Source organism: Mesocricetus auratus, unplaced genomic scaffold, assembly GCF_017639785.1.
Source record: "Mesocricetus auratus isolate SY011 unplaced genomic scaffold, BCM_Maur_2.0 Super-Scaffold_15014, whole genome shotgun sequence".
In the NCBI taxonomy this organism is placed as follows: Eukaryota; Metazoa; Chordata; class Mammalia; order Rodentia; family Cricetidae; genus Mesocricetus; species Mesocricetus auratus.
In genome coordinates, this window is record NW_024429186.1 from 2,631,979 (window position 1) to 2,644,553 (window position 12,575).

The 12,575-nt window shown below is 52.0% G+C and overlaps 1 protein-coding gene across 1 annotated transcript in view; it reads right to left on the reverse strand.

Annotated features, from left to right (window-relative positions):
* Positions 1-12,575, reverse strand: part of Ptprn2 (protein tyrosine phosphatase receptor type N2) — a 653,364-nt gene that overhangs the window by 228,506 nt on the left and 412,283 nt on the right. Inside the window, 1 exon segment of the mRNA XM_040742316.1 lies at positions 10,396-10,460. Within this exon segment, the coding sequence (XP_040598250.1) occupies positions 10,396-10,460 (65 nt within the window).

Sequence of the window (12,575 nt, forward strand, 5' to 3'; positions counted from 1 at the left end):
AGCTCTATCCTGTCTCGACATTCCATCCAAGGTTTGACTTTGTGAGCCGACCAACTACTGATCACCCACCCAATTAGGTCACAGCCCCCCTCGGTCAACGGCACACCAAGAGATGCACCTTACAAATCTCCTAGGATCTTCTCAATCTAGTCAGTTTGGACATCAAGGTTAACCATCATTGCAAGAGGCTTTGTCGGAGTGCAAAATTACACAAGGTTGGTTTCTCCCTGGAGACTTCAGAGGGAGACGGGCCCCATCAGTCATTGGACTTCTAGTTTCCAGGAACTGTGGGAGTTGCCTTCTGCTGGGAGACTCCAGCTAGGTTGCGGCTGGCTTTTTGCTTGGCATCACTGGGACCCTGACACCCAGACAACAGTGCTGTGCTACAGGGAGGCGGAAGCCAGGCGTTGGCGGCCCTTGCCTCAGAGTGACCTTCCAGTTCCAGGAGACCCCGGAGACTAACAAGTACAATTGTGACTGGGCAGGACGGGGTGGGAGAGCAATTTATGGGACACATGGAATGCCAAGGTTTATTGGTAAGTTCCTGTCTTCTGTAACCACCTCCGTGAGGGGAGAGTCTGCTGGCATTAGAGCCCAGGAGGCTGATGTGCGTGGCCGCAATGGCCGCAGGGTATCTGTCCTGGCACAAGCGGTGTGGGGAGACAGGTCCTGCTGTACCGTGGTGTGGTGCTTTCTTACCTCTATTTTCCAAACACGGAGAGGCAGGTCCGGAGTTTTGCCGTGCTGTTTAGACTGTGCCCCTCTGGACGGACCACACCAACTGGGTAAGAACTGACATGCGTTCACATTCGACGGGGCATCTACGGCTTCGCGGGGGGGGGGGGGGGCGAGGGGGGTTAGTAACAACGACACGCTAGACCCAGGTCCTACGTGACTTCTGTGTGGAGTGCCCTTCTCGGTGACGCCTGCGTGGGTGTAGCGGTTGCGGTGGCGGGCTTAGGTAGGCGCGCACGGCTGCTTGCTCCAGGTTTGCGGGTGGGCCGGCCCTCGAGCGGGCCCTCGTAGGGCGGGGTGGTCTCTTTACCAGTGTGCAGTGTGTGGTCAGTGGAGAGCACGAGTGGGTGATGTGGGTCGGGTCAGCGTCTGTTCCGGCGACTTCCTTTCTTCCCTGTACACAGCTACAGGCTTCCCAGACAGACAGAAGCATCACGGGAGGCTTCTTCCAGAATACTGGTGGGCTTGAGGGCTCACCATCCCTCCAGAACTCAGTTCTTCAATGAGAACTCGCTCCTGCTCCCAAGCTCACAGGCTCCACGGACCCACGTGGGAGCCAGGAGCCATCCTGCCCATGAAGACGCCGGCCAGTTTTCCCCCCTCTGCTTTTCAAGGGGAAAAGGGCAAAAGATGTCACCCTCGATGTCATGTCTCTGCTGTTGAAATATATATATATATATATATATATATATATATTTATATAGGGGGTGGGTAGCCACCATCAGATGTGACTTGCTTCATTTTACGTGACTGTTTACCTTGATAGCGAATGAAAAAATTGAATTTGTTACTACGGCAACCGCCGCATCATATGGCTGCTCTTTGCTCTCTGCCTCTGAGTCACGGGGGAAGCATGAAAGGGCCCGAGTGGTCCTGGGAGCTCGGTGGACCCTGCGGTGGTTCAGGAGAGAAAGGTATCCCCCAGTAAGCTCGTATTTGCCCATACAGCAAATGCAGTTAATTGCACGGACACGTTCCGGTGTGATTTTTTTTCCCTCACCACGTAGAACAATGGGGCTGGAGGTGAAGAGCTGTGGCCCTCAGGTCTGTCGAGTCAAAGCAAAACGTCAGAACCCACAGCTGAGCCCAGGGGTGGGCTGCTGGGAAACCTCGGCTTCTGTCTAGTCTGCTCGCCCGCCCCCGCCCGCTCATGGGGGCTGTGGAGGGGCTGAGCATAGAAAAGGGAGATTGGGGGCCCTGGATATTTAATGCAATTTCATGCAGATTTTCCTTTTCAAACACAAATTAGGAATACTGACAAGTCAACAGTCTTTTCTCAGGCCTATGCACTTTTGCATTTAAGAGAGAGAGAGGAGAGAGAGAGAGGGGAGAAAAAAAAATCCGCTTCCTTTGTCAGGAAATGCAGATGAGAATAAAACGAGGCGGATGTGCCAGGAATGGCAATGCGGGAGCTGAGCGGGACGCACCCCTAATCACCTGCCCCCAGAGGGCAGCTCTGGCTCATTCACAGTCCCTCACCCCTAGCCAGGGCCCAGTCTCTGCTCCCAAAGCCATTACCTGGGAAGTCTCGGTGGGGAGTGGAAGGGGCTTCTGGTAGGGGACCTTGTCCAATGCCCTGAACTCTGTTCTGTCTTGGGCAGTGAGTGTGCATCGTGAGTGGTTTTCAAAGGTTCTGGGGGGGGGGGGAGAAGTGGGGGGGAGGCTGTGTTTCCCTGGTATAGCACTCTACCGTCTGATCGTAGCAAGTTTCCTTAGACTACACGTGAACACAGCAATGCCACGGGCTGATATAGGGCCCGTGCCAGGAAGTAACCACACTTTGTTACTTCTCCAAGGGAGGGAGGGCCACCTGGGGGCATGTGGTCAGACCTGACTACGACATGCCCTGGAACCCAGTTCCTGATCTTCACTCAGACACGGGGCGGGGGGTGGGGTGGAGGGCAGCGGGAGGGGGCGGGGCCCCTTCTGTATCTGCCACACCCATCGCGCCCCATCCTTTCTTCATGCAGTCTTGAACGCACGCGCGTGCGCTCCATGCCCCCTTGGTTCTTCTGAACACCCACAGGCCGGCTAAGGTACCCATGCAGAGAAGGGCACCACAGGGAGGACGGCCACCCAGGGAAAAGCACTAATTCTGTCACCCAGAAACTCACTCGCTCGCTCCGCATTCCCACTAAGAGCTGTAGCACACACTTCTGGTTGACGGGTCGTTGGGTCGTCGGCGACTCTCTTGGCCCCAGCACACAAACAGGGAGCCACGGGGGCTAGCTGAGGTTCCTGCTCCCCGGATCTGAGCCTGAAATCTAGGAGGACCTGACCACTGGTCTCATACATATCCACCGGGCCCCAGGCTTCCAGAGTCCCCTCCTATTTACAGGCTCGCCCGGCCATGTCCATCTTCTCCACGCAACCCGCAACCGCAACCCGCGTCTGTGAAGGGCTTCCCCGAGCCGCCCCCCAGCATCGGGATACGGGGGCACCCTCCTCACCACAGGCCTGCATTGCCTCTGCCAATGACACCCGATGCTTCTCCTCTTGGGCATCTGGGAACATCCTTCTCTAAAGGTCAGGGGTGGTTTGCACTGCTTTGCTGTGATCTGCCTGAGAACAACATATCCTGCGGGGTTATCACAGACCCACCCACAGCGGCCAAAGGGACTCCACCCCCTGAAGTCACAGTGTATCAGGGTCAGTGGGGACCTTGCCGACCTCACCCAGCTCCGGGGCTGTCTGCTCACATTGGTGTGGATGTGTGGCCGCTTGCTCCATTTGAGCATCGTTTTTGTTTTGTTTTGTTAATTTAGATGGTACAGCATGGTACTGATGACCCAGAGATGTCCTCGTATGCCACACTGGCATGAATATCTCGGCTTGCTGACGCCCTACAGTTACACGCATGGATCGATGGGGCTGCCTACTGGGTAAGGGTCATGTGGGGACCTGGTTTGCAGAATCTTGAATCTACGATTAATTTAAAGGAAGAGCCCCAAAGGTGCTGAGGAACAAACTGACAGCCTCTAAACTCACCCCATGATGCCTGGTCTGTTTGTATACCGATGTGTCTGCGCATGTGTGTACGGCCGGGCCCCCTTACAGGTGGAGAGGGCCCTTAGGAGTTTCAAGGAAATCACAGAGTTCCACTCATTTGTTACAATGTAGTCATTCACCATTCTACAGCTTTATATCTTAATTCTCACCTTCCTTCCTTCAAACTCTTTCCTCTTTCATAAAGCCCTTTTGTTCCTTTAATATCTCTGCTTGGTGAGTGGACTCCTTACGGAAATGTTGCAATTCCGAACCCTGAATCAAAAGACCAGGCTTTATGTTCCAGCACAGAGGTCCCTGGTAGGTGACAGCTCTGACAATTGGTTTGGCCCAAATATCCTTTCGGGATCCAAGCTCCTCCTAGCCATTTAGAGCCGCTAGGCTGGCAATGTTTCTTCGTTTGCGTGTTCACTGTGTGTGTGAGTATACACCCATGGGCACACACACGTGCACACGCCAAGGTACTCATTTGGAGGTCTGGGGACAGCTTGCAGGAGTCAGCAACCTATGCCCGCTGTATAGGACCCAGGGACTGAGCTCAGGTTATCAGGTTTGATAGCTTTATTCACTGAGCCTTCTTGCCAGCCCTGGGCTGGGATTTTGATGACAGCAAATTGAAACTACAACACCTCCTTCAGCAGAGTGTGCTGAGGTGGGATTTGGAGGAGAAAACGGGGCTGTTTTCCCCTGTGTCTGTGTTTTCCTCACACCCATTGCTTTTCATTTGCCACCGTGGGGTCCCCACCACACCAGGGTCTCAACCAGGGAGTATTTCTTGAAAGCCACACTGGTTTATGGGGCAGAAGCAGCATTAGTGGCTCAAGGACTTCTAACTGACTTTGGAGACTGACACATCTGCGCCATAAGATCATCTTTCTTTTTTTTTAATGTACATTGGTATAAAGGTGTCAGATCCCCTGGAACTGGAGTTACAGACAGTTACAAGTTGCAATGTGGGCGCTGGGAGCTGAACCCAGGTCCTCTGGAAGAGCTCAGCAGCCAGAGCTCTTAACCACTGAGCCATCTCTCCAGCCCCAAGATCATCTTTCTTTGAGCAAAATTCTGCCCTGAAGCTAGGATGAGCAGAGGCAGCAAAAACATGGAACTGGTTGGTGACAGAGGGTTTGCGAGGCTGTGAATACAGCTGTCCAGACTGTACAGGCGAACTTTCCCAACCCTTGGAGAAGTTTGGAAACTTTGGGGGAGGCTCCTGAAAATCCACAACTGCCCTCCACCACGCTAGTGGCTGGGAGGTCCCTCTCCAGCATGGGGCGCTCAGTTCCCCTGGAGTAGTTCATGCTCTTGAGCTCTGGGCTTCTCCATAGTGCTGTGGTCTTTGAGGCCATCACAGTGATGCTGGGCCAGGCTACGCTGTCTGCCTTAAAGGCTGGGCAGATACGCCTTGCAGCTCTTCTGTCTGACTAGCATCGGAGCTGGGAGCCGCCCTGCTCCGCAGTGAGTGGGAACCACGCCCGGTGGAAATCATCTAGTCTGGCTTCTTAGCACACCCTGAGCTTTTCTCCAGTCAAAATTGTCCCCTGGAGGAGATGTGGCTTCATTAATATGAGTAATGTGTAAAGTTTCCAAGGTATCGGAAATTAGATTTTGAAACACATCAAAATACCGCCCATCCATTCGGAATGTGTGTACCACAATCTCTTCTTTCCTCTTTTTTAATTTTGTTTTGAGATATTCCTATTTGGCTTAAAAGGTTTTTAATTCTGCTATCTGTCATCACACGCGTGAATCACAAGTGCCTGGAGAAGATCTGTAAATGCTGTAAGATTCCTAGCAATCACACTCTGCTTTTTTTTACATTACAGAGTCCGGAATTAGAAGAATTAGAAATACACTCTTTAAAAAAAAATCAAAATCGGGCTTACTGAATGAGAGAATTAAAATTACGAAAAAGATATGATTAACTTCCTAAAATCTTCTCAGCGTGAGCCCTTCCTTCCCGTTTTGCTACTGTAAATGTTCTCTGCCTGTCAGAGCAAGCTTCCAGCCTAGAGCTGGCACGGGATGTGCCGAGGGAACGTGTGGAGAGCTGGGCTCAAGGCCACAGCGGTGACGCCAGCCAACTCCTAAAGATCCGAGGAGCACCAGCTTCCGGAGTGGCCGCTGGTTGACGCAAGAGGATTATAACACAGATATTTGGAACAAGGGGCCATCTTCCGGAAGCACCGTGGCCGGACTCTGTGCTCCTGAGAGGCTGCTGGCTTGAATCTCAGGAGCAGTGGTCACCGCACGGCAGAAAGGTGGGATTGAGGTCGGCAAGGAGGTCCCTGCTGGGAGGAGTCTACCCGGGGAGAACGCATCTCCAGTGAGACACTGGTTTCCTCGCAGAACACGTGGATGGGGCTCGAGCAGCAGGTTGCGGGGTTAGGGTCACGGGGCTTTGGCACAGAAAGCTGGTGAAGGCTGAACACATGACAGTAGGGACAGCTTGGGGTGAATGAGGCCAGAAAACATCGAACAAGGAGACTCGGGGGAGAACATGGGTCTGAATAAGCCAAAGGGACCTCCTGTGGGAGGTCAGGGCTCAGCAGGTGGACTGGGTCACATGCTGACGGGGGTGGCAAACCCAGGTGACCGCAGGCTCCAAGACGTGTATGTAACAGACAGACTGACTGTAAGAGACCGGGCTCAGTGAGTCCGTATCGGCCCTGGGAGTCCAGAACCGGCACTGGAGATCTTTGCGGCTTGTCTCGAAAGGGAAAGGTGAACATCTCCTCCAGGAACTCCAGCTCCCAGGTAAGGAGAAGAGGACAAACTTCTGCCCATCCTGCTTGCTGCTGTGGTTTCAGTTCGAAGGCCTGTGGAGCGCACGGTAGGCCCTGAGCACTGCCTTTCGGGGGACATACGAGTGGGACGGTGAGCCGCAAGGTGGGGACTTTCTTACCAGGTAGACACAGAGGCTGCATAGAACCCACATGATGCAGAACCCCAGGACAGAAGGAAGAGAGGGGACTATCCAGGAGCCCAAGATTAGGAGAGGTCAAGGCAAGGTCGTGGCCAGATGCTGAGGTTACAGCTAGAGATCTGATACCTATAAGGAGATGCAATTTAAGAAAAGAGCAGCATTTGATGCCATGCAGCAGGGCTCAAGCAGAGGGGTTTTTTTTAATTAAGGAAAGGGATGATAAAAGGGGGAAAAGGAAGGGAGGAGACCAGCCTCCGGAGACAGGAGCAGCAGGAGACACAAAAGCAGAGAGAGAGAGAGGAAAGAGGGAGAGAGAGAGAGAAACAGACAAGAGAGAGGGAGAGAAAGAGAGAGAGAAGGATGGGAGGTGGGCAGGGCCTCTTCTCTGAGTGGCTGCAGCTGAGGGTGTATCCCGTCAGAACCCTAAGGACAGGCCAGTAGAAATGCCTGAAGGCTAACATGTAGGACTTAGGGTTCGGGACTTGGGGTTTCCATATTCATAGACAGCAATACGGACTTGGGTGAGGTGGGAAAGTTGAGATTGCTAACCCTCAAGAGCCACCTCACCTGAGGACAGAGAGCAGGACATCCTCGGCTAATCTAGGGAGTCGCAGAAACTTCAAGTGGGAGGCTGACTACGAAACTGGATCCGTGGCATAGAGGGTTAGCACAGCCCCCCTTACACAGAAACCCCACATGGAGGGCAGGTGTGGTGGCTTATACCTATGATATCCACCCCCGGGAGTTAAGGCAGGAAGACGGCTGAGTCTGTGGCTAGCCTGGGCTACAGAGTAAGACCCTCTTTTAAAACCGAAACAAACGAACAAACAAACATAAAACTGAAAAATGTAAAAGCCAAGAAACTCATGTTTAATAAAAAGAAAAGCAACACTTCCTCGCTGAAGACAAAGTCGCATTTGACAATGAAGCATATAGAAAGCAAAGCAAGCCAAAGCCACCGTAAAACAACACAAGAAGAGGAGGCCGCCACGAGCTGGTCTGCAGGTGTGACACGGCAGCCTAAGATTGGAAAAGATTGCGAGAATACAGGTAAAATTAGGGAACAAATAGGCTTAGCATCACTAAAAAGATTAAAGAAGGCACGGGGCACGGTGGGAAGAGTGCCGGGAGACAACAGGAAGACAACGTAGATAAGTTTACAAACAAACAAACAGACAGACAGACAGACAGAAATACTAAACAGTTTTTCACCCTAGAGATGGGAAAAATAAAAGTGCTACCTAAAGAAAATATTGTCACCGTTCGAGTTTCATCGCAAGTTAGAGACAAAGAAAGAGAAGACTTACAGGGACACTTGAGGACCGGCCTCACAGTTTAATGCTGGGTGACGGGGTGTGGTCAAACCGAGAGCCATGGAAGAAGAAGCACACACACCTGCACGCGCGCACACACACACACACACACACACACACACACACGCACGCACGCACATGAGGTGCACTCACAAAATGCTGTCTCCAGTTTTCTTTTTCTGGCACAAGGTCTCCTGAGGTAGACTAACCTTTGTTACAGTACAGGATACGGAGCCCGTGAGGTGGACACACCATTGCGCACGGGGCCACCGGGTGAGACGGAAGACGGCGAAGGCACAGGGGCCATCGCTACCAGGTGGGAGTGGGTGCTTAGGACGGGACACACACATGGTCGCAGTGGGAGAGAGCCTGGGGGTCAGAGGCTGTGGGGGTAGAACAAGGCGGGCCATTTGGGAAGGGTGAGGACGCCGCTTTTCCAACCTCCCACCTCCTACACAAGCCGCTGCATCCAGAGGAGGCCGCTGTAGAGCCCGTCCTTGGGGCCCGGGGCGGGGTACAGGGAGTATGAGTCTTATGAAAGAAGCCGAGCAAAGCCTGGGGGGTGTTAATGAAAGTTTCCGCCCCGCCAGCCTGGATGATGACCAAAACGGTGTTTGGTCAGCGAGGCAGGAAGGCAGGCGGGAGGAGGAGAATTGGGGGAAACGTACGCAGACAGAGTCATCATGTAGAGCCCGGGAAGAGAGCACGAGTAAGCCAAGACCATGTGGAAATACACTGATCAATAGAAATGGCTTAATAATTGAGACGGAGCTAGCCAAGAAGAAGCCCAAGCCACAGGCCAACAGTTTTTGTAATTAATATAGCATCCGTGTGTTCATTTGGAGCTGAAGGGTGGAGGGGCCAGCAGGGACAAAGAATTCCTCATTACGGGGGGTGCTTGACAACCAGGCGTGGCTCGGTCAATGGGATAGGCCGACCCCTACATCCTGGCTGTCTTGGAGCAGCTGGCGGCCACACTGCAATAAGGGTAGCGTCTTCAGTAACCGAGTGCCTGAGTCGCAGTTGTCACCTCTCATGCAATACTGGGTCTTAGCGTACACCTGCTGTCGGCTTCCTAAATGGCTCACACACTTGAGCCAGGTCATACCAATGACTGTGGCCTAAGCCTTGGCTGCTCACAATGCCTGGGCGCCACCATTGCTCCCTGAGGAAGAAACTGAACTGGAAGCAGAGGCCAGCACATGAGCGTGTCCCCACCGGGAGACAGGCAGTGACGTCTAAGCACCCAAATTTCCAGCCACCACACTGCACGTGCTCTCCCGGGCATGGCCACTGCCCCCCCCACTTGTATATAGGTGGCTCTGGAAGCCCCAAGACACTTGGCTTGTTTCTTCCTCTTCACTGGCTGCTAAAGAAATAGCAAATCGCCAGAGTGTCCTCGGCTGATACCTGCTCTGCCGACCCAGGATGGGCCACCCTGGCTTTGAGAACACAGAGAAGAGTGGCATTCGTCAAGCTCTTAGAATGTCCTTTGAGAAGTGTCTATCAGTTGTAGGCTGACTCTCCTACACTTTGCTGTCAACAACCAGGACACCCCCAGGCACTCAAGCCCTCTTCAGAGCCTACCTGGAAACCAGACCTCTGAGAACAGCCACCAATTAAGCAGCCACTGGCTCCAGGAGTCAAAGATCTGGCTGAGGAGTCCTCGAGTCTCTGAGTGGCTCCGCCAGGACAAGCTAATGTATAGCAGGGAACACTTACAAACAAGCACTCCTTAATACTTAATTAACTTTAATGACAAGCGCTGTGAAATCTGAAATCTCAGTCAGGAGAGCACAGATTGGCTCAGGCCCATGCTGACTTATGAGTGGCTACGTGCAGCTCCCGGGAGGAACCTCAGCCACTGTGACATGCACAGTTCATTACACTGTCACTCAGCCAAGACAGTGGCCACCAGCAGGCACTGAGAAGACGTAGCATCTGCTCTGGTAGCAGGGAGGCAATGGCCCCACACCAAAGAGTTGACAGCATCAAGTCAGTTCATGGGTACATTCAGACCTCTGTGCTTTTGTTCAAACCCGCATGTTTAAATAACAAAGACACCAAACTACCGAGGAAAGAATGATTTCCTCATTTTTTTTGAATAATTAAAGGAATATAAGACATCGTCTTTTCTGGAGCCTCCTATTTTGCTTAAGCGTGACAGATTTTTCTTGGGGAGATACCAAACTATGATCTCGAAGGCAACGCAAACAGTCACATTTGCCTACACAGTCAGTCAGCATCTGTAAACATTGGGAGGACTGATCTCCTACCACCTGAGCCGACAAAATGCCACTTGGATTAGCCACACAATGAACCAAACCTATGCTCCAGGATTTCACAAGTTAACCAGCAAGCACCATGGCACTAGACATGATGGCATCCCCTTGTAAGGATATGCCTCACGCTACTCACCGGCCCGATTCCGCTCTGAAGGATGGTCAATCCTGAAGTCTTCTCCAGCTGGTCCTTGTTGTCAACTGTGAGGGAAAAAGAATCCAAGGAAGGTGGTCAGAATAAAAAGGGCATTTGAGAGTAATCTCCTTTACTGACAAGTTCCCCCCAAAAACTGTCTGGGCAGCCTGACCTAACGAGGTGCTATGTTGAGTAACAGTTGAGTACTGGGGACCCTCTGTTGCACTCGGGCACTGAAACTGTCTGGGCAGCCTGACCTAACGGAGGTGCTATGTTGAGTAACAGTTGAGTACTGGGGACCCTCTGTTGCACTCGGGCACTGCTTTGCCTCAGATAAAACACCTCAAGCATTTCTTTTTAAATCTATCCATCCATCCATCCATTTATCTATCTATCCATCTATCTATCTATATCTCCCTATCTATCATCTATCAGTCATCTATCTATATATCTATCCATCATCCATCTATCTATGAATCTATGTATCTACGTATCTACGTATCTATGTATCTATCTATCTATCTATCTATCTATCTATCTATCTATCTATCTGTAGGAAGAGACTTAGGAATCCGCCATTAGCCATGTGGCGCGCTAGAGGTGCATACGGATGTGATCATGAAAGGGCAGTGAACTATGTCACTAGCCAGACCCACTTTTGGGCGTGGCTAGAGGCATGTACGGGGGTTCTTATAAAAGACTGTGGCGGAGCTGCACTCGCTCTCTTTTTGGCTTCTGGTTCGGTGGTAGAGAATGCTACTTGATTCATCTGGGTTGCCCATTTTCTCTTGTAAGTAATTTCTACAATAAACAGTTACCTATATCCTCAACAAGTGTGCCGTTTATCATTACAGCATCATCTATCTATCTATCTATCTATCTATCTATCTATCTATCTTAATCCTGGCCACAGTTTCCCCTCCCTCCTCTCCTCTCAGTCCCTACCCCCTAAGCCCCCTCTGCTTCTACCTCCCAAAACACTCCCCTTCATTTCTGTTTAGGAAAGGCCAGGTCTCCATGAGTATCAATAAAACACCGCACATCAAGTTACAGTAAGACTAAGCACCTCTCCATGCTCAAACACACCACAAAGACACTAGCTCATTTATGCTCATAGTAACTTTTTGTTGAACTTTCTCTGTATTTATTCTTTATGTCTTTCACATCATGTATCTCCATCCCATTCATTTCCTGTTTTTTGTATCTGTCCTTGAAGCAACCCTCCCCAATAAAACTTAATATAAAAAAGAAAGAGAAAAGAGGGGGAAATAATCTCGTCATGTGACACAGTGAGTCACGCAGTAAACCCTTTGTCCATATTTCTTTACTTGCAAGTGTTCATTGCAAAGAGTCATTTGTTTGGTTCAGGGCCTCTGGCTTCTGCTACACTATCGATGCTGGGCCCTCACTGGGACCTCTTCTTGGTTATCCTGCTGTCATCCTGTGTTGTGGAGATCCTGCCTGATGCTTTGGGTCTGCAGGACCTGTTCCTTCACGTGCTCCGGCAGATCACATGTGGGGTGGGCCAACCTGGAACCCTGGTTCTGGACCTGGGTTGTTGCAGGCTTGGTCAGCCCACTGGTTATCTCTCTCTTGTCTTCACCACCAGAGTGAGCTCTCCTGCATTGCCCTGGCAAGCTCACCCCTTGCAGCAAGGAGCAAGGGCAGGGCCAGTTCTCAGTTTTCATGTCCTCAGGGTCAGCTCTCCCATACCTACTCCTTCAAGGCCAGCTCTACCGTGTTGCCCAGGCACGGTGTAGGGGCGACTCTCCTGAGTGCTGCAGCAGAGGAGGGGCAGGGCTACCACCTCTCCCCACTCCTAGGACCACAGGGCCAGCTCTCCCACCTGACTCAGGCATTGGTGGGTGGTGGTGGAGGGCATCTCTCTCCCGTCCATGTGGCAGCATGGCCGGTGAGGAATGGGCACAGCTCTTCCGTGCTCATAATATCGGGCTGGCTCACCGACACCTCCACCAATGCTGCTGACTCTGCCTGCTCTCCCAAGTGTTACAGGTGGGGAGAGGGGGGCGGCCACAGCTCTCCTGCTCTTCTGATCTCAGGGACAGCTCTCTGCCACCTGGGAAGTGGGGAGGGGAGGGCAGAGGACATCTCTCTCTCTCACCCATGCTGCCACGTGACAGATGAGTAACGGGGACAGCTCTCTCATGCTCACAACCTCG